General features: G+C 42.8%; 2 protein-coding genes across 2 annotated transcripts in view; one reads left to right on the top strand and one right to left on the bottom strand.

Moving 5' to 3' along the window:
- Nucleotides 1-738: 738 nt before the first annotated feature.
- LOC128235517 (uncharacterized) lies at nt 739-1,317 on the bottom strand. The gene has a single exon (XM_052950327.1). It carries the CDS (start codon nt 1,315-1,317, stop codon nt 739-741), a length of 579 nt encoding a protein of 192 aa, XP_052806287.1.
- A 3,435-nt stretch (nt 1,318-4,752) lies between these two features.
- LOC128235516 (mucin-17-like) overlaps nt 4,753-27,962 on the top strand; it is a 40,536-nt gene continuing 17,326 nt past the window's right edge. Inside the window, exons 1-11 of the mRNA XM_052950325.1 lie at nt 4,753-5,139; nt 14,127-14,745; nt 15,124-15,483; nt 16,132-16,365; nt 16,708-23,452; nt 23,650-23,777; nt 24,871-25,188; nt 25,527-25,722; nt 26,726-26,994; nt 27,182-27,401; nt 27,612-27,829. Of these exons, the coding sequence (XP_052806285.1) occupies nt 5,120-5,139; nt 14,127-14,745; nt 15,124-15,483; nt 16,132-16,365; nt 16,708-23,452; nt 23,650-23,777; nt 24,871-25,188; nt 25,527-25,722; nt 26,726-26,994; nt 27,182-27,401; nt 27,612-27,829 (9,327 nt within the window). The 5' untranslated portion in view covers nt 4,753-5,119. The remainder of the gene's footprint in view (nt 5,140-14,126; nt 14,746-15,123; nt 15,484-16,131; nt 16,366-16,707; nt 23,453-23,649; nt 23,778-24,870; nt 25,189-25,526; nt 25,723-26,725; nt 26,995-27,181; nt 27,402-27,611; nt 27,830-27,962) is intronic.

Below are 27,962 nucleotides of genomic sequence, written 5' to 3'. Positions count from 1 at the left end.
ATCATCATACTTTTTAACATTTGAGTACAGGTGCCCGTACTTCTTAAAAGGCGAACTCTTATTGGATCTTCAAGAAACCCCGCCCCCAAACACACCCGCCAACCTTCCTCCGTCACACCCCAAAAATACTTTAACAACTTTTTTTTTAAATTAATAGAAGTATACAGTAAAACGACTGTTTTGAAAATTTATTTAAATGTAATTACGAAACAACAATTACATATTTTAACTTTATATAAAACTTTTTTATATTGTTTTACATTGCCTGATTGGTTTTTTTACTTCTCGTATTATATTTCAAACCGATTAAATAATGGGTGCAGCTAACTTTTAATATCAGATACCGATTATCGCTAATGAATATTTTTATTGCGCTATATTTCATCTGAAGTGTCTTCTTCCAATCCTTACTTCACTATCACACGTCATATTAAGCACACTGTTCTACAGAAAATGCACCCATAACAAAACATTCACTATGGGCCGGTTTCGTATCAAAGCTACGATGAAGTGTTTTGAAATATGACGATACTCTCTTGGAGACATTCCTATGATATAAAAGACGAACCTTCAATTTATACAGGGCAGATGATTATAAGAATTTTCACAAACTGCTTTTGTTAACTTATAAGAAGCGCACCTATCGAATTCAATTGAGTATTCAGTATGACACAAGCAAATTGTGTTGGGTCTTTAATCTAAAAGCTAAACGAAGAGAACCATCTCCCTGAACCGAGCTCATCTCCCCGAACCCATCTCCCTAATCGGAACCCATCTCCCTGATCCGAGCCCATCTCCCGAGCCCATCTCCCTAATCGGAGCCAATCTTCCTGATCCGAGCCCATCTCCCGAGCCCATCCCCTGATCCGAGCCCATCTCCCGAGCCCATCTCCTGAGCCCATCTCCCGAGTCCATCTCCCTGATAAGAGCCAATCTCCCTGAAAATAGCCCTTCTTCCTGATCCGATCCCATATCCCTGATCGGAGCCCATCTCACTGATCGGAGCCCATCTCCGTGATCCAAGCCCATCTCCCTGATCCGAGCCCATCTATCGAACCCATCTCCCTGATCCGAGCCCATCTCCCTAATCGAAGCCCATCTCCCTGATCCGAGCCTATCACCCTGATCGGAGCACATCTCCCTGATCGGAGCCATCTCCCTGATCCAAGCCCATCTCCCGACCCCATCTCCCTGATCGGAGCCCATCTCCCTGATCTGAGCCCATCTTTCTGATCCGAGCCCATCTTCCTGATTCGAGGCCATCTCCCTGATCCGAGCCCATCTTCCGAGCCCATCATCCTGATCCGAGGCCATCATCCTGATCCGAGCCCATCTCCGTGATCCAAGCCCATCTCCCTGATCCGAGCCCATCTATCGAACCCATCTCCCTGATCCGAGCCCATCTCCCTAATCGAAGCCCATCTCCCTGATCCGAGCCTATCACCCTGATCGGAGCACATCTCCCTGATCGGAGCCATCTCCCTGATCCAAGCCCATCTCCCGACCCCATCTCCCATCTCCCGACCCCATCTCCCTGATCGGAGCCCATCTTTCTGATCCGAGCCCATCTTTCTGATCCGAGCCCATCTTCCTGATCCGAGCCCATCTTCCGAGCCCATCATCCTGATCCGAGGCCATCATCCTGATCCGAGCCCATCTCCCTGATCCGAGCCGATCCCTGGAGTTGAATGCGAAGTGCAACACTTTTTTCATTCAACACGTAAAGCTCAAGTGTTCAATAGAATCTGATGCGCGGACCATCTTTAAATTACCCTTTGATATACAGTTGAAATTCGCTATGTCGAACTCTGTTATCTCGATTTTCTCGTTCTCCGAATGACTTCCATTTATCGAGTTTTGATTGTAATTTATAGCTTAAATATGCATTCTAGACGACCTGGTGTGATATATCCATAGGGGCCTGTATAGGAAGGGTATGGCGAACACATGTTTTTTTTTTTACATAATTGAATACATACATTACATTAGACGGGTTTTATTCTGCTTTAATTGTTACAACGATAACTGAAGCATTGAAGCCTGTACTTTATCAATAAACGGTTGTGAAATGTTTACTATTAAACTATATGTAACAACAATAAAGCTGGGGTTTTTTAAATGCGCAAACGCAATAGGTAGGTCCGGCTTCGTCGAAATTTGATTATTCGCCATTCAACTTCCTATGGCGACTATTGGAGCGATTTGTGACTAATCTTGATTATTGTTTCTTACTTATAATGCGATTAAAAATGGGACGGGCAAAGTAGCAAAATTTAACAAAATCCGTGTTGCACTAGGATGGAAAGTCATACAACAAAACACTTATAGTGTTTACGCCCATCTCCGTCTCTGCCAATGGATTAAAACACGTTTGCGGCGACGTTTGTTGTGTAGTTCCCCGCTTGTTGTGTATGCTAAAGGGTTTATAAAACAAAACAGTTTGATAACTTCTGAACGCATTTCAGATTAAATCGTAAAGAAAGATTCTGACGAAAGCGACTGCCAAGCTTCCATATAGTCCTTTATTTGTTTTAATAATTCAATTATTCAGTGATTAGTGGCTACGCTCTGGCTAGTGAATTGACATTCGCGCCAAACACCAAGATTTTTTATTTTGGCTTTACAAAACAATTAATTCGGCAAACGTGCTGCGCCCGGACAATGCCGATTAAACGATTTAGTAAAGCAACAATAATCAATTAAATATCACAGGTAGATCAACATTGAATGCAACGCTTGTTAACCAATAACTATACATGCATATATATATATTACTTTTCTTATCCAGTGTTCCTTTATGCGAGTTTATTTGTTTTGAAAAATATAAAATTTAAAAAGGAGCATTCTCGGCTTTTTCGACTTCATTTGTTTATATTCAGGAATAAACAGAAATAAAGAACAGGTTGAATTGGATTGATTTTGCTCAAACCTGACCATAAACATCCCGGCATTGGTTCCATTTACTTGTTATCGAATGGTTCCGGTCAATTGCAGAGATACACGAGATTGTGAAAATATCCCATTAACCCGTGGCCCGTCCTACGATATGTGATATATTCCACTGTCTATTGATCCTCTACCAATTTTTTTCAAATTGTGAACCTGGGGTTACCTTCAGGAACAATCCTGATGGCCACCTGTTTTAATAAAGACTTATATAGAAAAACATTTTTACTCATGAAGCGCAATGATTAGAGCTAAAAGATAACTCATATCTACTGAGCCTCTACAAAGATGGTTTAACTAGATAAAGTTGGGCCAGAACTGGTGCGGTCCTAGTGGCCGGCCACCTGATTTATGCAGACTTCTGTAAGAAACCATTCTTCTCCTGAACCAAAATGGCTATATCAATGATGTTTTGTATATCAAATTGTCTATTGATCCCTTTACCGTGTTTGCTCAATTAATGACATGATGAACCACTTGCCCTTTTTAATAAACAATATATAGATATATGCAAAATAAAAATATTGAAAATATTCTTATGTAATTTTTAAAATATTTCAACCGTAAAATGAATAAAATTCGATTTATCGATTATTTATTTGTGTTGGTCACCATTTTAGTGAAAACTTGTTTGAATAAAGAATTAATTACTTAATCATGCAAGGAAACATGAATATCCGAAAACCGATATTCTCAATCGAGTATTCAATTCTAAATGTAAAGGAAAAATCGATGACATGAAAACTAAAAGTCCTTCATAGTAATTGTAAAATAAATTAGTTTTAACTAGTTAATGTTTAAAGTTGTTAACATCACAAGTTTATAGGTGTCGGAGTGACGCCATAATACACAGGACAGAATTACAGTAGCCGGTATGTCCTGTTAAAAGTGGAGGGCCATTTTCTAATGTTGTCAAAGCTTGTGGCCCATCCCAATTGTATAATAAAATTGTTTGCCGAAATTATGTATATCAAGTGTGTCTTATTTTTAAAATACGATTAAACTAAACAGAAGTACAGTAACCGGTATGTCCTATTAAAAGTGAGTTGCACCTGAATGACGTCATAACATACAGGACAGAATTTCAGTAGCCGGTATGTCCTATTAAAAGTGAGTTGCACCGGAGTTACCTCAAAACACACGGTACAGAATTACAATAGCCGGTATATCCTACTAAAAGTGAGTTGCACCGGAGTTACCTCAAAAAACACGGGACAGAATTACAGTAGCCGGTATATCCTACTAAAAGTGAGTTGCACCGGAGTTACCTTAAAACACACGGGACAGAATTACAGTAGCCGGTATATCCTACTAAAAGTGAGTTGCACCGGAGTTACCTCAAAACACACGGTACAGAATTACAATAGCCGGTATATCCTACTAAAAGTGAGTTGCACCGGAGTTACCTCAAAAAACACGGGACAGAATTACAGTAGCCGGTATATCCTACTAAAAGTGAGTTGCACCGGAGTTACCTTAAAACACACGGGACAGAATTACAGTAGCCGGTATATCCTACTAAAAGTGAGTTGCACCGGAGTTACCTCAAAACACACGGGACAGAATTACAGTAGCCGGTATATCCTAATAATAAAAGTGAGTTGCACCCAGTATTCATACGTGCTGCAGAACAACCACTCAAGCATTCTCATTCAATAACAAGACGCCCATCCAAAGGACTGAAGACCGCACATGTTATTGTAACACCACAATACGTCTGGTCATAGCGGGTTGGAGCATACGACCTCAGCATTGGCGAATTATCCCACCCGGATTATATCGCTCATAGTCATAACCATTCGAATATTGGTTTCTAGTTTATGAATGAAGGTATTAAATGGGCGAGGCCTTTCCGTCATCTCAATCAGGCGTGGATTTTGAGAACAGGGTTTATTTTCGTTCGGTCCTTGTAGAGTTATAGTTTAACTTGGTTCTTCTTATTCTTTTACGGAAAAAGGTGTTTGTGATAAGGGTTTAAAATTCTAGCCAAGTTGAATTTTTTTAGGTGTTACCTTTAAAACATAAATATTCGAATTACTATGAAGTTTGATTATTTTTGGTGAACGATTTCATAGAACTGGAACTACTTTGTGGTTTTCAAGAAGAGCGGACGTTTATGCCACGCTGTTTATTGTGATTGTATTTACATATGGATGTACAATAAATATTCAACATGGGAATTAAAGCTACAAGGTAAGATAATTGGAAATATTGAATGAAATTATCGTAATTTAGAAAAAAACAACAAATTTTGATAATGGAATACAATGTATTTCCCCTTTAAGCGGAATATATTTGATATCGGAAATAAAGCGACAATTTTAAATCATTATGTTAATTTAAATAGAACAAATAATATTAAAATTTTCGCCTTTTATTTGGTTAATACGGCAAGCATAAATGAAATACAGAACCACGATTTTCTAAAAACACACTGATGACATAGTTGATAGAAATTGCATTTTGTGGCGAAATATAACTGATCGTTCGTGGTATACCATTATTTAATGCAAATCTTCAGTCACAATAACAATCATGCGAATTTTACATTTATTAAAAAAAATGGTTTATTATTTTTTATAAGTATCGGGTCTAGAACTTTAACAAAGTTGCCATTTGAATGGAAGTTATAAACGAAGGCAATCACGGCATTATCAGTGCCTTTTAATAAAACGAACCGAATAGCCAATATTTTAGAAAAATCGTTTGACTACTGCTATGCAATTCAGCCGACCAAATGCATTCTATAATAAGGCTACTATTTCCGTTCCGTTTTAAGCACTAACGGTTAGATGGGATTACGTTTTTAGGAACAATATGTTTAATCTTGCTATAAATAAGTAATAGATAAATGTATATTTTATTTTTAATCTACATTTTAAAATTTTATCTTACCCGTTATAGTCTATGAAGCCAGTCATTAGAAAATATACATTAATGAATTTTTATTTCGAAAAACGAAATATTTGTTCTGTCTCTTATTACAAATACGATTTTAAAATACGCTAAATATTTGACCTGGGTTGGATGGCTGATTCGAATGATTCGTTGATCAGCTTTTGTACAAATGAACGTTTGATAAAACCCCACAGACTTTGAATAGAATTAATTCACGAGTTCTTTATCCACATGCAATGTAAGTTACGAAAACTCGTCTATACACAATTATTACCAATATATTAAAGGTTTTAAAATGTTTCATGAAATACATTATTCCACCACCATTTACCAATTGATTGTGTCGGGTCAAGCGCTGGAAATATCAATAGTCGTATTGCTTTGTAAAACTATCTTGAAACGTATGATGGTTTTATGTACGCTGATTATTTGCAAAGTATAAATAATTAAACAGAACATCTGATTTAGATAACTGAGAAACGAAACTCATGTCAGATGTCAGATATATTTTATAATGAATATTCGATTATACCGAAATTAGATACAGCGAATAGGATGCGTGGAATATCAGTACTCTGGAAATACTTATATAACGTTGATTATGTCTCCGAATATAAAAGCCGTTTACCGGAAATAGGTGTTGGGTACGCCGGATAAAAGGACGTGCTCTCAGATGTTCGGTACGCCGGATAAAAGAAATGGCCCTGAAAATGATGAGTACGCCGGATAGAAGAACGCGCTCTCTAGTTACACCTCCATAGAAGAACGCACTCTCTAGTTACACCTCCATAGAAGAACGCACTCTCTAGTTACACCTCCATAGAAGAACGCACTCTCTAGTTACACCTCCATAGAAGAACGCACTCTCTAGTTACACCTCCATAGAAGAACGCACTCTCTAGTTACACCTCCATAGAAGAACGCACTCTCTAGTTACACCTCTATACATACGACATATTATTACGACATATTAAAAGAACCGATACACACGACATGTTAAAAGCACCGATACACACGACATGTCAAAAGCACCGATACACACGACATGTTAAAAGCACCGATACACACGACATGTTAAAAGCACCGATACACACGACATGTTAAAAGCACCGATACACATGACATGTTAAAAGCACCGACACACACAACATGTTAAAAGCACCGATACACACGACATGTTAAAAGCACCGATACACACGACATGTCAAAAGCACCGATACACACGACATGTTAAAAGCACCGATACACTCGACATGTTGAAAGCACCGATACACTCGACATGTTAAAAGCACCGATACACACGACATGTTAAAAGCACCGATACACGCGACATGTAAAAAGCACCGATACACACGACATTTTAAAAGCACCGACACATGCGACATGTTAAAAGCACCGATACACACGACATGTTGAAAGCACCGATACACGCGACATGTTAAAAGCACCGATACACACGACATGTTGAAAGCACCGATACACGCGACATGTTAAAAGCACCGATACACGCGACATGTTAAAAGCACCGATACACGCGACACGTTAAAAGCACCGATACACGCGACACGTTAAAAGCACCGATACACGCGACACGTTTAAAGCACCGATACATACGACACGTTAAAAGCACCGATACACACGACACGTTAAAAGCACCGATACACACGACATGTTAAAAGCACCGATACACACGACATGTTAAAAGCACCGATACACACGACATGTTAAGAGCACCGATACACTCGACATGTTAAAAGCACCGATACACACGACATGTTAAAAGCACCGATACACACGACATGTTAAACGCACCGATACACACGACACGTTAAAAGCACCGATACACACGACATGTTAAAAGCACCGATACACACGACACGTTAAAAGCACCGACACACTCGACATGTTAAAAGCACCGATACACATGACATGTTGAAAGCACCGATACACATGACATGTTGAAAGCACCGATACACGCGACATGTTAAAAGCACCGATACACTCGACATGTTAAAAGCACCGATACACTCGACATGTTAAAAGCACCGATACACACGACATGTTAAAAGCACCGACATACACGACATGTTAAAAGCACCGATACACGCAACATGTTAAAAGCACCGACACACATGACATGTTAAAAGCACCGATACACACGACATGTTAAAAGCACCGATACACACGACTTGTAAAAAGCACCGATACACACGACATGTTAAAAGCACCGATACACACGAGGTATTAAATTTATACACAAAGAATTATAATGCAGACATATACCATTAGCATCGCGTTATGAATGTCTGAAAACAATCAACAAGCTTTGCCGTCAGATACATTACGATGTAAAGTTTATAGCATCCATTTAATGTAATCGTTATGGGTTTGACAAAGGCGCCGTGACACAAACGAACATATTTGTCGACATTTATACATGGACATACATGGATCAACTAAAACTGGTTTGATGCAAAATAGATTAACATAAAATTCACATTGACCCCTTCTACTGACAGTACTAAATATGTATTAGTACGAGCCGGTAAGATGATATATCTGTGTGCAGCGCGTTAGAAAGATATTGTCAAAAACGCAATTAAGTAAACATTTACTTTTACTATTCTTAAGGTACTAATTATCTGAAGGTCCTGGGGCGAAATGTCCCAAATATTGAAGAATGACCATTGTATAAAATTGTTATCAATATCAATAGATCCGCTTTCCGTGCAAACCTGACTGGTGATTCACCATAAAGACGAATTTGTATAAAACATTCAGAATGACGGCTTAGCAACAACAACAACAACCTTACTGTATAGACGGTTTCAATCAACCAACAATCTTTTTGACAAAATTGCACACAAACGAGAGGGACTGAAATTAAAGACTTTGCCAACACGCGTGTGGCTGAATGAAAACTACACAATATATTGGAACTTCAACATGGAAGTAAAGAAACTGTTGTATAAGATAATAATTCAATACCCAACCAAGCCAATATAATCTGAATAAAGCCTGCGCAATTTTTTTTCACGGGTACAGACTTATTCGTACTTATAATGCCATAATATTACACTTATTATGCCATAACATTACAATCGGTAATGTGTAATATTTCCTAAATATTCTATAGCAAACGTCCGTATAATACCTACATGTATATAGAATTACTTAATGGTATAGATATTTACTTGTGGCTTATAATCTACTTTCATAATAATTTTAATTTTATTCTGCGCTCCAATTGTTTTCTCTTGGATAGTTTCTATCAATATTTGGTCGTTTCTTCCATTGTACACTTGGCATGAAGCACAAACACGCGATCGAAACCTGAGGAAATATCAGTTCATTAGCTCGACTATTCGAATTTTAAGGCTCGCCCCGGCGTCAGCGTCGGTGTCTTCGTCGTCGTCGATATTCGATTAAAGTTTAACGGCAAGTTGGCATTTCCATATTATATAACTCCAACACCCTTCATTCAATTCACTTAATACTTCACACAACATTTTCAGAACCACCACAAAATGTGGTTACATAACACCAAATTAACCTAAAATGATGTCCACTGATTTACTTAGGGTTAAAATTTTACGGCATGTTGGCATTTCCATTTATAACGCCAATACCCTTCATTCAATTCACTTAATACTTCACACAACTGTTCAGAACCACCACACAATGTGGTTACATAACACCAAATTAACCTCAAATGATGTCCACTGATTTACTTAGGGTTAAAGTTTTAGATAACATTGTTTCAATTGTTAATACTTCACACGACTATTGACGAACATCTTACAGTTAGGTTACATAACACCATTTCATCTTAAATACAAATTAGGGCCCCTAATTGACTTAGGAATTTAGTTTTAAATTTTAGAGCACATTTTGTCCTGTTAATGTTTTAAGGCAATATGAGATGTTCACTTATTATTTTATACCATTCATTCCAAATGCTAATATTTAACACAGTTCTTAACGGCTATCACACAATTAGGTCACATACCACCATAATATCCTAACTACAAATTATGGCCCTTGATCTACTCCAAACGTTATTTTCATGTTTTTGGGCAACTTTAGGTCTTGTCATTTAATGGCCTCAATACTTAACACAGTAGCCATCGCAAAAGTATGGTTAACATAACTCCATATAAACCTAAATAAAAAATATGGCCATTGATTGACTTTGTTTTTTATTTTTATTTCATTATTTCGGCTTTTGACAGGCACATTTTTATGTTTTTAAACCAGGTTTTCACAAAATGAAAAACTGAAACCCGGTAATTAGAATAACGTACAACGTTGTTCAGGCGGGCCAGCCGGAGGGCGGTGTCAATCTCACTTATGGTATCGAATACTCATTAGTTTAGTTAGGTTTGACATATTGTGACCAACTTTGATATACAATGTATATGAAGAGATTATGGAGACCTTTCCTGATATTTGGGTTTGGTGGCCTAAGGGTCAAGGTCAAGGTCATTATAACTAAAATACAAAAATGGTTGGTACTTTATAACTTAAGTTAAGGTTGACATTTTGCGATAAAACTTAGAATATAGGAAAATATTATAAAGACCTTCATTGGATTGTGTTTGAGGCCGCGAGAGTCATGGTCAAGGCAAAAAAAATGGCACTGTTACAAAAAATAAATAACCGTTCGATACTGAATAACTTTAGTGAAGGTTTACATATTGTGATCAAACTTGGTATGTAGGAAGAGCTTATGGAGAATTTTAATGTAATTGCATTTGGAGCCCCTAGGGTAAAGGTCAATGCCAATGTTACTAAAAATAGAACACCCCAGTTGAAACAGAATCTTACAACGAAGGCTGAAGTTCTTCAGTCAATCATTGAAAACCTGGAGGTGTTTCTCGTTTACTTTTTAATTTGACTTGTTTTTAAGTGTTTTGGCAGGCACATACCACACCATTATTGTATACATATGAACGAGAAAGCAGTATATAGTCATGCCCGCTGTCCGCCGACAGCTCTTGTTTTAAATAAATATATCTCTCTCTATTGGATTCGCAATAACTCACAGTGGCTGAAGGGAGACAACTCAAACTCATCTTGATTAAAGGATAATGTTCTTTTGCATTCCGAGTGTTTCGCAAAGAAGTTTTAATTAATAAGTAAATAAAATGAACTTATATGGTTATATGTATATTAGTAATTTGTGAGTCACTTAAGCACTTGTAATAGAACAAACAAAAACAATCAGAGTATTCGTATGTTATTTGTTACCTAAATAAGAATACAATTGATTGAAAAAAACAGTCTTTTTGTATGCACAGTCATGTTCATGAAAGCCATTATTTCATGTTAAGCTTAGATTTGAACAAAAAAATGAACTTGATGAAGTAATCTGGTCAGTCTTGACTGTACGTGGAGATAGGGTGTTAGGGTGATAGGGGATAGGGGGCTAGGGTGATAGGGGGTTAGGGTGATAGGGGGCTAGGGTGATAGGGGGTTAGGATGATAGGGGGTTAGGGGGTTAGGGTGATAGGGTGTTAGGGTGATAGGGGGCTAGGGTGATAGGGGGCTAGGGTGATAGGTGTTAGGGTGATAGGGGGTTAGGGTGATAAGGGGGTAGGGTGATAGGAATATAGAGGGTTAGGGTGATAGGGGGTTAGAGTGATAGGGGGTTCGGGTGATAGGGGCTAGGGTGATAGGGAGATAGGGGGCTAGGGTGATAGGGGGTTAGGGTGATAGGGGGCTAGGGAGATAGGGGGTAAGGGTGATAGGGGGTAAGGGTGATAGGGGGCTAGGGAGATAGGGGGTTATGGTGATAGGGGGTAAGGGTGATAGGGGTTAGGGTGACAGGGGGTTAGGGAGATAGGGGGTTAGGGTGATAGGTGTTAGGGTGACAGGGGGTAGGGTTATAGGGGGTTAGGGAGATAGGGGGTTAGGGTGATAGGGGCTAGGGAGATAGGGGGTAGGGTGATAGGGGTTAGGGTGACAGGGTGATAGGGGCTAGGCTGATAGGGGGTTAGGGAGATAGGGGGTTAGGGTGATAGGGTATTAGGGTAACAGGGGGTAGGGTTATAGGGGGGTTAGGGAGATAGGGTGATAGGGGCTAGGGAGATAGGGGGGTAGGGTGATAGGGGGTAAGGGTGATAGGGGTTAGGGTGACAGGGGCTTACAGGGGGTAGGGTTATAGGGGGGTTAGGGAGATAGGGGGTTAGGGTGATAGGGGGCTAGGGTGATAGGGGGCTAGGGTGATAGGTGTTAGGGTGATAGGGGGTTAGGGTGATAAGGGGGTAGGTGATAGGAATATAGGGGGTTAGGGAGATAGGGGGTTAGAGTGATAGGGGGTTAGGGTGATAGGGGCTAGGGTGACAGGGAGATAGGGGGCTAGGGTGATAGGGGGTTAGGGTGATAGGGGGCTAGGGAGATAGGGGGTAAGGGTGATAGGGGGTAAGTGTGATAGGGGGCTAGGGAGATAGGGGGTTATGGTGATAGGGGGTAAGGGTGATAGGGGTTAGGGTGACAGGGGGTTAGGGAGATAGGGGGTTAGGGTGATAGGGTGACAGGGGGTAGGGCTATATGGGGTTAGGGAGATAGGGGGTTAGGGTGATAGGGGCTAGGGTGATAGGGGTTAGGGTGACAGGGTGATAGGGGCTAAGCTGATAGGGGGCTAGGGTGATAGGGGGCTAGGGTGATAGGGGGTTAGGGTGATAGGAGGTTAGGGTGATAGTGGGTAGGGGAGCAGGAGACATGGAAAAGAGTTTAATTGGCGATAAGAAGCATTTTCACAGGTCCGGATTGAAGAGGGTTTTCAATTCCTCGTAAACTTCCTACCTCAAGGATTTTGACAAATTTCCTTTCTCTCAGACTTGGATTTCATCAACAAAACGTTAACCTCATTCCTGGGTATGAACCCAACCCCCTGCTACATGGACCCAACCCCCTGCTCCTTGGACCAAACCCCCTGCTCCAGTGTCACAAAACACTCATAGGTGTACTACGAATATAATTTTCAAAAACAGGGAATGGATTGTCAGCCTTTAATATATATATATTCCCCCATTATTTTGTACTTCTAGAAGTCTCAGAGCGGAATCTAAACATCAACAACGAAGGAACGTGTGTGCCATGTTGTATTGTGAATTCGTAATGGCGTATTTTGCGAACCGCGTTAGAATCAAATGCGTTATAATGACACGCGGAACTGAATGCTTTCCGTTAGTTCAGGAAAAACGGTGCTATCAGCTATATGGGTTCACAACAAGTAATTAACTGTTGATGAAATTGCTATCACCTTAGAGATATAAGACATTTATTGCTTTTCAACAAAGCCGGTAATTAATTCATTCATGTTTTAGTTTGTGGAAAATCAATTGGAAATATATCGCGACTTCTTCCTGCGTTGAAGTACTGTCCGGCCATACCCGTATTATGGATTATTTCTTGAATAATATCCACATGAAATAAACGGGCAAAATTGGACATTCTCAAAGAATGCGCTAAGATGGGACGAATTAGGACACGGTCCTAAATTGCACGGTCCTAAACTAGACGGGCCTTCATTAGATGATCCTAGACGGTCCTAAATTGGCCCAAGTGAACATCTATAAGTTACATCAGAATGCATTATAACAGACTAAGATTAGCCAAAATTAGCGAAAGGTTGGGCGGGGGGGGGGGGGGGGGCTAAAACCCCGTTCCGCGTTGCCATGTGCTGAAACGGATGTATAAGACAGGGCGAAAATTCTTTGCGATGTCAATACAATAAAGTAAAATATATTAATGATACACTTTATATTACATTGTGAACATGCGCCAACATCAAATTCAATATGCATGGATACCATGACTTTAAATCCGTGTGAAACATTGCCCTTGATATGACCGTATGTTCAAAAGTATAGAGGACATTACTCTGAAAAGTAACTCAGTTAATTATTTTGTTTCCATATACATGTAGGTCTGGAAAATGAGTATTAAAATGAGCTTATTTTTAAATGTGTAAAACAAATCACGAAAATGGTTAAATACAAATAATGTTTCAGGACATATTTACTTGTTTGCCGAAAGAAAGTAATATCAAAATACATGCAGAGTAAAACTATAAAGGTCCCTTCAATTCGTTTACGATATTCAATATAAATGAATCTAATGAAAGGTTCTAAAGATATAAAAGCATGTTGAAGATGAAGCAGAAAATGTTGAAGGTAATTGTCATTTATCATAACAATACCTTTCTTTAATCGGTAAAAATGATTATATAATTACCACTTTACAAAATTAGTAAAGGCAATTATCATTAATTTCAGGATAAAAACTCTACAAAATGTCTGTGTTCTGTTACTTCTCCACGCTGGATTAGCAAACACATCAACAACAACACCTGAAGTCACAACGACACCTGAAGTCACAACGACACCAGAAGTTACAACGACACCTGAGGTCACAACGACACCTGAAGTCACAACGACACCTGAAGTCACAACGACACCAGAAGTCACAACGACACCAGAAGTCACAACAACACCAGATATCACAACGACACCTGAAGTCACAACGACACCAGAAGTCATAACGACACCCGAAGTCACAACGACACCTGAAGTCACAACGACACCAGCTGTCACGACAACACCTGAAGTAACAACGACACCTGAGGTTACAACGACACCAGAAGTTACAACGACACCTGAAGTTACAACGACACCAGAAGTCACAACGACACCAGAAGTCACAACAACACCAGAAGTCACAACGACACCCGAAGTCACAACGATACCTGAGGTCACAACGACACCTGAAGTCACAACGACACCGGATGTCACAACGACACCAGAAGTCACAACGACACCAGAAGTCACAACGACACCCGAAGTCACAACGACACCAGAGGTTACAACGACACCCGAAGTCACAACGACACCTGAGGTCACAACGACACCTGAGGTCACAACGACACCTGAGGTCACAACGACACCTGAGGTCATAACGACACCTGAAATCACAACGACACCTGAAGTCACAACGACACCTGAGGTCACAACGACACCAGAAGTCACAACGACACCAGAAGTGACAACGACACCAGAAGTCACAACGACACCTGAGGTCACAACAACACCCGAAGTCACAACGACACCCGAAGTCACAACGACACCAGAGGTCACAACGACACCCGAAGTCACAACGACACCTGAGGTCACAACGACACCTGAGGTCACAACGACACCTGAGGTCACAACGACACCTGAGGTCACAACGACACCAGAAGTCACAACGACACCTGAAGCGACAACGACACCTGAGGTTACAACGACACCAGAAGTGACAACAACACCTGAAGCGACAACGACACCCGAAGTCACAACGACACCAGAAGTTACAACGACACCTGAAGCGACAACGACACCAGAGGTCACAACGACACCAGAAGTCACAACGACACCAGAAGTCACAACAACACCTGAAGTGACAACGACACCTGAAGCGACAACGACACCAGAGGTCACAACGACACCAGAAGTCACAACGACACCAGAAGTCACAACAACACCAGAAGTCACAACGACACCAGAAGTCACAACGACACCAGAAGTCACAACAACACCAGAAGTCACAACGACCCCTGAAGCGACAACGACACCTGAGGTCACAACGACACCTGAGGTCACAACGACACCTGAGGTCACAACGACACCTGAAATCACAACGACACCAGAAGTGACAACGACACCAGAAGTCACAACGACACATGAGGTCACAACGACACCAGAAGTCACTACGACACCAGAAGTCACAACGACACCTGAGGTCACAACGACACCTGAAGTAACAACGACACCTGAAATCACAACGACACCAGAAGTCACAACGACACCTGAGGTCACAACGACACCTGAGGTCACAACGACACCTGAAGTCACAACGACACCTGCGGTCACAACGACACCTGAGGTCACAACGACACCTGAGGTCACAACGACACCAGAAGTCACAACGACACCAGAAGTCACAACAACACCAGAAGTCACAACGACACCAGAAGTCACAACGACACCTGAGGTAACAACGACACCTGAAATCACAACGACACCTGAAGAGACAACGACACCTGAGGTCACAACGACACCTGAGGTCACAACGACACCAGAAGTCACAACGACACCTGAAGTCACAACGACATCAGAAGTCACAACGACACCTGAAGTTACAACGACACCTGAAGTTACAACGACACCAGAAGTCACAACGACACCAGAAGTCACGACGACACCTGAAGTCACAACGACACCTGAGGTCACAACAACACCAGAGGTAACAACGACACCAGAAGTCACAACAACACCTGAGGTCACAACAACACCAGAGGTTACAACGACACCAGAAGTCACAACGACACCAGAAGTCACAACGACACCAGAAGTCACAACGACACCAGAAGTCACAACGACCCCTGAGGTCACAACGACACCAGAAGTCACAACGACACCCGAAGTCACAACGACACATGAAGTCACAACGACACCAGAAGTCACAACGACACCAGAGGTCACAACGACACCTGAAGTCACAACGACACCCGAAGTCACAACGACACCCGAAGTCACAACGACACCTGAAGTCACAACGACACCAGAAGTGACAACGACACCTGAGGTCACAACGACACCCGAGGTCACAACGACACCAGAAGCGACAACGACACCTGAGGTTACAACGACACCAGAAGTCACAACGACACCTGAAGTCACAACGACACCTGAGGTAACAACGACACCTGAAGTGACAACGACACCTGAGGTCACAACGACACCAGAAGTCACAACGACACCTGAAGTCACAACGACACCTGAGATCACAACGACACCTGAAGTCACAACGACACCTGAGGTCACAACAACACCAGAGGTTACAACGACACCAGAAGTCACAACGACACCTGAAGTCACAACGACACCAGAGGTCACAACGACACCCGAAGTCACAACGACACCTGAAATTACAACAACACCAGAGGTTACAACGACACCTGAAATTACAACGACACCTGAAGTGACAATGACACCTGAGGTCACAACGACACCTGAGGTCACAACGACACCTGAAGTGACAACGACACCTGAGGTCACAACGACACCTGAAGTGACAACAACACCTGAGGTCACAACGACACCTGAAGTCACAACGACACCTGAAGTCACAACGACACCTGAAGTTACAACGACACCTGAAGTCACAACGACACCCGAAATCACAACGACACCAGAAGTCACAACGACACCTGAGGTCACAACGACACCAGAAGTCACAACGACACCTGAGGTCACAACGACACCTGAAATCACAACGACACCTGAAGTCACAACGACACCAGAAGTGACAACGACACCTGAGGTCACAACGACACCTGAGGTCACAACAACACCTGAAGTCACAACGACACAAGAAGTCACAACGACACCTGAGGTCACAACGACACCTGAAATCACAACGACACCTGAAGTCACAACGACACCAGAAGTGACAACGACACCTGAGGTCACAACGACACCTGAGGTCACAACAACACCTGAAGTCACAACGACACCTGAAGTTACAACGACACCTGAAGTCACAACGACACCTGAGGTCACAACGACACCTGAAGTCACAACGACACCAGAAGTGACAACGACACCTGAAGTGACAACGACACCTGAGGTCACAACGACACCTGAAGTGACAACGACACCTGAAGTTACAACAACACCAGAGGTTACAACGACACCTGAAGTCACAACGACACCTGAAATTACAACGACACCTGAAGTCACAACAACACCAGAGGTTACAACGACACCTGAAGTCACAACAACACCCGAAGTCACAACGACACCTGAAGTCACAACGACACCAGAAGTCACAACGACACCTGAAGTCACAACGACACCCGAGGTCACAACGACACCTGAAGTGACAACGACACCTGAAGTTACAACAACACCAGAGGTTACAACGACACCTGAAGTCACAACGACACCTGAAGTAACAACGACACCTGAAGTCACAACAACACCAGAGGTTACAACAACACCTGAAGTCACAACGACACCTGAGATCACAACGACACCAGAAGTCACAACGACACCAGAAGTCACAACGACACCAGAAGTCACAACGACACCTGAAGTCACAACGACACCTGAAGTCACAACGACACATGAAGTCACAACGACACCAGAAGTGACAACGACACCTGAAGTGACAACGACACCTGAGGTCACAACGACACCTGAAGTGGCAACGACACCTGAAGTTACAACAACACTAGAGGTTACAACGACACCTGAAGTCACAACGACACCTGAAGTTACAACGACACCTGAAGTCACAACAACACCAGAGGTTACAACGACACCTGAAGTCGCAACGACACCAGAAGTCACAACGACACCAGAAGTCACAACAACACCAGAAGTCACAACGACCCCTGAAGCGACAACGACACCTGAGGTCACAACGACACCTGAGGTCACAACGACACAAGAAGTCACAACGACACCTGAAGTCACAACGACACCCGAAGTCACAACGACACCCGAAGTCACAACGACACCTGAAGTCACAACGACACCAGAAGTGACAACGACACCTGAGGTCACAACGACACCTGAGGTCACAACGACACCTGAAGCGACAACGACACCTGAGGTTACAACGACACCAGAAGTCACAACGACACCTGAAGTCACAACGACACCTGAGGTAACAACGACACCTGAAGTGACAACGACACCTGAGGTCACAACGACACCAGAAGTCACAACGACACCAGAGGTAACAACGACACCTGAGGTCACAACGACACCTGAGGTCACAACGACACCTGAAGTCACAACGACACCTGAAGTCACAACGACACCTGAAGTTACAACGACACAAGAAGTCACAACGACACCAGAGGTCACAACGACACCCGAAGTCACAACGACACCTGAAATTACAACAACACCAGAGGTTACAACGACACCTGAAATTACAACGACACCTGAAGTGACAATGACACCTGAAGTTACAACAACACCAGAGGTTACAACGACACCTGAAGTCACAACGACACCTGAAGTTACAACGACACCTGAAGTGACAACGACACCTGAGGTTACAACGACACCTGAAGTTACAACAACACCAGAGGTAACAACGACACCTGAGGTCACAACGACACCTGAGGTCACAACGACACCTGAAGTCACAACGACACCTGAAGTCACAACGACACCTGAAGTTACAACGACACCTGAAGTCACAACGACACAAGAAATCACAACGACACCAGAAGTGACAACAACACCTGAAGTCACAACGACACCAGAAGTCACAACGACACCAGAAGTGACAACGACACCTGAAGTCACAACGACACCAGAGGTTACAACGACACCTGAAGTCACAACGACACCAGAAGTCACAACGACACCAGAAGTGACAACGACACCTGAAGAGACAACGACACCTGAGGTCACAACGACACCTGAAGTGACAACGACACCTGAAGTTACAACAACATCAGAGGTTACAACGACACCTGAATTCACAACGACACCTGAAGTTACAACGACACCTGAAGTCACAACAACACCAGAGGTTACAACGACACCTGAAGTCACAACGACACCTGAGGTTACAACGACACCTGAAGTCACAACGACACCTGAGGTCACAACGACACCTGAAGTCACACCGACACCTGAAGTCACAACGACACCTGAAGTTACAACGACACCTGAAGTCACAACGACACCCGAAATCACAACGACACCAGAAATCACAACGACACCTGAAGTCACAACGACACCAGAAGTCACAACGACACCAGAAGTGACAACGACACCTGAAGTCACAACGACACCAGAAGTCACAACGACACCTGAAGTCACAACGACACCAGAAGTCACAACGACACCAGAAGTGACAACGACACCTGAAGTCACAACGACACCTGAAGTCACAACGACACCAGAAGTCACTACGACACCAGAATTGACAACGACACCTGAAGTCACTACGACACCAGAAGTCACAACGACACCTGAAGTCACAACGACACCAGAATTGACAACGACACCAGAAGTCACAACGACACCAGAAGTCACAACGACACCAGAAGTGACAATGACACCTGAAGTCACAACGACACCAGAAGTTACAACGACACCTGAAGTCACAACAACACCAGAGGTTACAACGACACCTGAAGTCACAACGACCCCTGAGATCACAACGACACCTGAAGTCACAACGACACCTGAAGTCACAACGACACCTGAAGTCACAACGACACCTGAAGTCACAACGACACTTGAAGTTACAATGACACCTGAAGTCACAACAACACCAGAGGTTACAACGACACCTGAAGTCACAACGACACCTGAGATCACAACGACACCTGAAGTCACAACGACACCTGAAGTGACAACAACACCAGAGGTTACAACGACACCTGAAGTCACAACGACACCTGAAGTCACAACGACACCTGAGGTTACAACAACACCTGCGGTCACAACGACACCAGAGGTTACAACGACACCTGAGGTCACAACGACACCTGAAGTGACAACGACACCTGAAGTGACAACAACACCAGAGGTTACAACGACACCTGAAGTCACAACGACACCTGAAGTCACAACGACACCTGAGGTTACAACAACACCTGCGGTCACAACGACACCAGAGGTTACAACGACACCTGAGGTCACAACGACACCTGAAGTGACAACGACACCTGAAGTTACAACAACACCAGAGGTTACAATGACACCTGAAATCACAACGACACCTGCAGTGACAACGACACCTGAAGTCACAACGACACCTGAGGTCACAACGACACCCGTAATCACAACGACACCTGAAGTGACAACGACACCTGAGGTCACAACGACACCTGAGGTCACAACAACACCTGAAGTGACAACGACACCTGAAGTTACAACAACAACAGAGGTTACAACGACACCTGAAATCACAACGACACCTGAGGTCACAACGACACCTGAAATCACAACGACACCTGAAGTCACAACGACACCAGAAGTCACAACGACACCTGAAGTGACAACGACACCTGAGGTCACAACGACACCTGAGGTCACAACGACACCTGAAATCACAACGACACCTGAGGTCACAACGACACCTGAGGTCACAACGACACCTGAAGTGACAACGACACCAGAAGTCACAACGACACCTGAAGTGACAACGACACCTGAAGTGACAACGACACCTGAAATCACAACGACACCTGAAGTCACAACGACACCTGAAATCACAACGACACCTGAGGTCACAACGACACCTGAGGTCACAACGACACCTGAAGTGACAACGACACCTGAAATCACAACGACACCTGAAGTCACAACGACACCTGAAGTCACAACGACACCAGAAGTCACAACGACACCTGAAGTCACAATAACACCTGAAGTCACAACGACACCTGAGGTCACAACGACACCAGAAGTCACAACGACACCAGAAGTCACAACGACATCTGAAGTCACAACGACACCTGAGGTCACAACGACACCTGAGGTCACAACGACACATGAAATCACAACGACACCAGAAGTCACAACGACACCTGAAGTGACAACGACACCTGAAATAACAACGACACCAGAAGTCATAACGACACCTGAGATCACAACGACACCTGAGGTCACAACGACACCCGAAATCACAATGACACCTGAAGTCACAACGACACCTGAAATCACAACGACACCTGAGGTCACAACGACACCTGAAATCACAACGACACCTGAAGTCACAACGACACCTGAGGTCACAACGTCACCTGAAGTGACAACGACACCTGAAATTACAACGACGCCTGAAGTCACAACGACACCAGAAGTCACAACGACACCTGAGGTCACAACGACACCTGAAGTCACAACGACACCTGAAGTGACAACGACACCTGAAATCACAACGACACCTGAAGTGACAACGACACCTTTAGTGACAACGACACCTGAAGTTACAACGACACCCGAAGTCACAACGACACCAGAAGTGACAACAACACCAGAAGTGACAACGACACCAGAGGTCACAACAACACCTGAGGTCACAACGACACCTGAGGTAACAACGACACCTGAAGTGACAACGACACCAGAAGTTACAACAACACCAGAGGTTACAACGACACCTGAAATCACAACGACAATAGAGGTCACAACGACACCCGAAGTCACAACGACACCAGAGGTCACAACGACACCCGAAGTCACAACGACACCTGAGGTCACAACGACACCTGAAGTGACAACGACACCAGAAGTTACAACAACACCAGAGGTTACAACTACACCTGAAATCACAACGACACCTGAAGTGACAACGACACCTGAAGTCACAACGACACCCGAGGTCACAACGACACCCGTAATCACAACGACACCTGAAGTGACAACGACACCTGAAGTGACAACGACACCTGAGGTCATAACGACACCTGAAGTGACAACGACACCAGAAGTCACTACGACACCTGAAGTGTCAACGACACCTGAAATCACAACGACACCTGAAGTGACAACGACACCAGAAGTCACAACGACACCTGAGGTCACAACGACACCTGAAGTGACAACGACACCTGAAGTTACAACAACACCAGAGGTTACAACGACACCTGAAATCATAACGACACCTGAAGTGACAACGACACCTGAGGTCACAACGACACCTGAAGTCACGACACCTGAAGTCACAACGACACCTGAGGTCACAACGACACCTGAAGTGACAACGACACCTGAGGTCACAACGATACCTGAAGTCACAACGACACCTGAAAGTACAACAACACCAGAAGTCACAACGACACCCGAAGTTACAACGACACCTGAGGTCACAACTTCACCTGAAATCACAACGACACCTGAAGTGACAACGACACCTGAAGTGACAACGACACCTGAAGTTACAACGACACCTGAAGTGACAACGACACCTGAAGTCACAACGACACCTGAGGTCATTACGACACCAGAAGTTACAACAACACCTGAAGTCACAACTACACCAGAAGTCACAACGACACCAGAAGTCACAACAACACCTGAATTGTCAACGATACCTGGAGTCACAACGACACCTGAGGTCACAACGACAGCAGAAGTCACAACGACACCTGAAGTTACAACGACACCTGAAGCGACAACGACACCTGAAGTGACAACGACACCTGAGGTTACAACAACACCTGAGGTAACAACGACACCAGAAGTCACAACGACACCTGAAGTGACAACGACACCTGAAGCGACAACGACACCTGAAGTGACAACGACGCCTGAAGTTACAACAACACCAGGAGTCACAACAACACCAGCAGTCACAACAACACCAGCAGTCACAACAACACCAGAAGCCACAACAACACCAGCAGTCACAACAACACCAGCAGTCACTACAACACCAGAAGTTACAACGACACCAGAAGTCACAACGACACCAGCTGGCACAACAACACCAGCTGTCACATCAACTGAGACCGCCATTACCACTGATGCAACCTCTACAACTCTTGCCCCTGAGACACGTGATGCTTGTGGCCAATATGCAGGTACCGTCTTGATTGTTATACCTCTCATGGTAAAAAGTAATCGGACAAAGCTTTTTATTCTTTGTGAAGTTTAGTTGTGCAGTCACTTGAAATAAACCCTTATTAAAACGACGTAGTTCAATATTATTGATTGAAAGTCAAAATCGTATGTGTAACTTTATGTTTTAAAATGCATCATAGATTTTTTTCTAATTCAGGGCTCTACCTTGATTATGGAACAAATGCTGGTGATGAGGCAGCCATACCCTCGGACGATAGCTGCGAATCCATGGTAACGACACCGTATGACATACCGTTCAGAGGGTCAGGCTACAGGAATGTGTTTGTAAGTATATCGGGTAACTCCAGCTAGCTAGTTGGTCCCGAGGGTACAGAATATTGCAAATTAAATGTACATAGGTAGAGATGTTTGAGGTTGAACAGCTCGTTTTTACCTATTTTAAGCGTATTGTGAGGTGTTAGCTGAATAATATGAATGAGGACCTGAGTAGCAGCTAAAACTGTGGCATTTTAATTAGCGAATCGTACCATTAGCCTCTTGATCCAGAGGTGGAGTCGTATACCACTTAACCATTTGTTTCCAACATATATCACAAGTATGATCACATTAACATAACACTTAAAATGGATTCGGTCATTTTTTTTACCTACATTTTCCACGGGAATGCATCTAAAAACACTAATACATTTATGTATTATAAATATTTTACTTTTTGATACCGAAATCGAGAAAAAATACAAATAAAGTACATGTATTCAAAAATTGGTTGAGGGAGCAAACCCGAGTCAGAACAGCCAAGAAAAAAAAACTGACAACAAAACCGCTCGCACACGAGGACTCTTACTTAAACTGAGGGATGGTTAAAAGTTTAAGCAGAGTTACTAACACTTTTCAAAAACGTGGACTTCAAAGACAACATTAGAGCATATATTAACATTTATAGAAGGGTTTCAGCCGTTAGTATCATAGCTGTGTCAATCCTATTGGTTGCCACATTTTATTTCGTCATAAAAAATACATTTTACAAAACATGAGCAAGTCTCTTTAACATAGCGACTTTGATAGGAAAACTATTTTATCATCGGAATAAAACAGACACAAAACGATGATGTCGAAATTATGAACAGTGTACAAAATGAAAGGAAATACTTATTTGGCGCTTTGTTTGCATCATTTTCAATGTCCACGCTGAATAACGGCGCCCTATTTGTCGTCAATGGTTATAGCAAACTAGAATACTGAATCCTAAACTATGTTCGCGTTATCCTCCTTTCAAATTAAAAAAAATATATACTGTTTGAACGGATCAATAAATTGTTATTACGTAGGGAGTACTGCATATGAAAAATATGATTATCGTTTAAACCCATTTAGCCGAAACATCGTTTAAATAAATTGAATATGATTTCGTTACCAGATTTGTCCAAACGGTGTTATGTGCTTCGGGCGTCGGTTCGAGGGTTATACAATCCCTTCCGTCAACCGAGCTGTAAACGCTGGATTCCAAGGAACGGTTTGCCTCACGCCCTACTTTACCGATCTTGATCCTACGAATAACGGCGAAATAACGTACCATGTATACGACTTCACGGATGTCGGTACGCAAGTGGACGGGGTGTACGACACAGTGGTTGGTCTGGTTGGTAATGCGTACAACCTGACGGATTTCGATGCCGTGTTTGTGCTCAAGGTCACGTGGGCCAATGTCCAGAAATACGAGGGGACCAATTCTGAGGTATGTATGGTGTTACGTTTTCTCACTATCGAAGTTGGATAAAGATCATTTGAGAAAACAAACACGCAGACTTAAAATTATTTGTCAACAACAGCGTTCAAAGTAATACTCGTATTAAGGAATGTTTTATGGTCAAATACATCTATGATAAATGCCTTAAAAAACGATTCAGAAATGTTGATATTCATAAATCATAAAATTATTTAAAAAAAAAAATTCTTATAATTTTAAATAAATTCCACAAAATCGGCTGCAAAACATTTATTTCACTAATAGCACAATATACCATATTTTTTAAACACACATTTAACATTCGTGTCTTTATCATATTTTTCCAGAGAGCGACGTTCCAGTCAATCTACGTCACTGACGGCGTGCGTGCGTACGCTTTCTACTCGTATAAAGACGGCGGAATGACGTTTACGTCTGGAAGCCAGTTTATCGGTCTGATAGTTGACGGTTACGCTGAAGGGGAGGATAACACTGCTGACGGATCCTACCTACGTCAGCCTGACCAGAACCTTATATTTAACAGTAGGTGGTGGTTTCGATTTGATAATGTAAAGTTCTGAATGTCATGCATGCATGGGTTTTTATAGATATAACGAAAAAGATTGTATGAGCCTATGTAACCTGTTTCGGTGACGTACGAGCGTATGTAACCTGTATCGGTCAAGTACGAGCGTATGCAACCTGTATCGGTAAAGTACGAGCGTATGCAACCTGTATCGGTAAAGTACGAGCGTATGTAACCTGTATCGGTAAAGTACGAGCGTATGTAACCTGTATCGGTAAATTACGAGCGTATGTAACCTGTATCGGTAAATTACGAGCGTATGTAACCTGTATCGGTCAAGTACGAGCGTATGTAACCTGTATCGGTCAAGTACGAGCGTATGTAACCTGTATCGGTCAAGTACGAGCGTATGTAACCTGTATCGGTAAAGTACGAGCGTATGTAACCTGTATCGGTAAATTACGAGCGTATGCAACCTGTATCGGTCAAGTACGAGCGTATGTAACCTGTATCGGTCAAGTACGAGCGTATGTAACCTGTATCGGTCAAGTACGAGCGTATGTAACCTGTATCGGTGAAGTACGAGCGTATGTTACCTGTATCGGTGAAGTACGAGCGTATGTAACCTGTATCGGTGAAGTACGAGCGTATGTAACCTGTATCGGTGAAGTACGAGCGTATGTAACCTGTATCGGTCAAGTACGAGCGTATGTAACCTGTATCGGTCAAGTACGAGCGTATGTAACCTGTATCGGTCAAGTACGAGCGTATGTTACCTGTATCGGTGACGTACAAGCGTATGTAACCTGTATCGGTAAATACGAGCGTATGTAACTGTAATGATGACGTATACACGTATGACGATGTTAAATAAAAGGAAGTTATAGTGTTTGCACAGTTGCACAGCAATATCTTTAGACACACATAATATTATAGCAACAATAAACATTATTATATCCGCCATAATTATATCAATAAATCTTAAAACACCAAAAATATACATGCGTATTAAATTAACAGACGCCTGTCGTGGAGCTACTTCTTACGTGCTGAGCGATGAGGATAACGAGTTACAACTAAACTACAAGGTCCAGTGCCGCGCCTGGCACAAACAGCAGACCCCTCAGCGGATCTCTAATCTGGTCCAATCTCAACGTATGCCAAAGTGCCCATGCAACCTTCTGTGGACATGGTGGGACCGCCAGTTTAGTCTCTTTGACGGCACGTTTGACGGTGATATCATCAGCGTACCTCTAGTGCATAGCGCGCGCTACTCGACGCACGGAAAAGTATGAACATGTCGTTCTAGCTATACTATTGATTATTCACAAAGTCTTAAACAGAGACTCTTTCGATGTTGCTGATATGCTCTTTCTATAATTATATACGCTCTATATTTCTACTAAAGAATCTAATTTCAAGTTTCAATTAAAGTAAAATAATACATTACCCTCAAACATGTATGGCTACTTTCAGGCTTGCGCGTACGACACCAACACGTTCCAATTTATTCCAACGGGACTCCACGCGGGTACCTTCCAGCGCTACAACTCCCTTGCGTACCCCCGGGACCACGCCCTTGAAGACACGCAGTTCCAAGAAATATGTTGCCAGCGGGCGGGTCTCTGTAACCTCTATTGGGAAGTCAGACCTCTGTCCGCTCAGTGTTACAGTGCATTCCCGTTCTCACTGCGAGGTACGATTCGCTTAATTTATCAAGGTTACATATTACTATTACTTAATGTCGCATTTCTATACATATCCGCAAAATACAAAAAACAACAAAAAAGCCATTAAAACTATTATTACCACTGGTAATACAACACAAAAGATTACAAATTACCTATTTTAAGCTACAAAAATATTTTGTTTACAAATAGGAAATAGCACATTTCTTTACTTATAGGTAGGGGTGTTGGTGACCCTCACATAACTACGATAGACGGAGTCAAGTACACGTTTAACGGCCACGGTGAATACGTTCTAACACGCGTCGTGGACGCTGACGACAAGGCATTTGAGATCCAGTGCCGTACGTCGCGCGCTACCAAGTCAGACGGTACTGTCTCCCTTGCGACCGTTTTCAGTGGCTTCGCTGTCAAGGGAGACAACGTTTGGTTCCAGGTATGTAGACAGAGAATGTTAAGCTATCATACCTCCATGGTATAGGTATGTAGACAGAGAATATGTTAATCTATCATACCTCCATAGTATCGGTAGTTATCATACCTCCACTACATTCTCATTACGAAATTAC

This window comes from Mya arenaria, chromosome 5, assembly GCF_026914265.1.
Source record: "Mya arenaria isolate MELC-2E11 chromosome 5, ASM2691426v1".
Lineage (NCBI taxonomy): Eukaryota > Metazoa > Mollusca > Bivalvia > Myida > Myidae > Mya > Mya arenaria.
The sequence above is the reverse complement of the archived record's forward strand: the minus strand, read 5'-3'. Positions and strand labels throughout refer to the sequence as shown.

Excerpts from the sequence above, each read along its gene's own strand:
- LOC128235517 (XM_052950327.1), bottom strand. The coding sequence starts at position 1,317 with ATGATGGCCTCGGATCAGGATGATGGGCTCGGAAGATGGGCTCGGATC.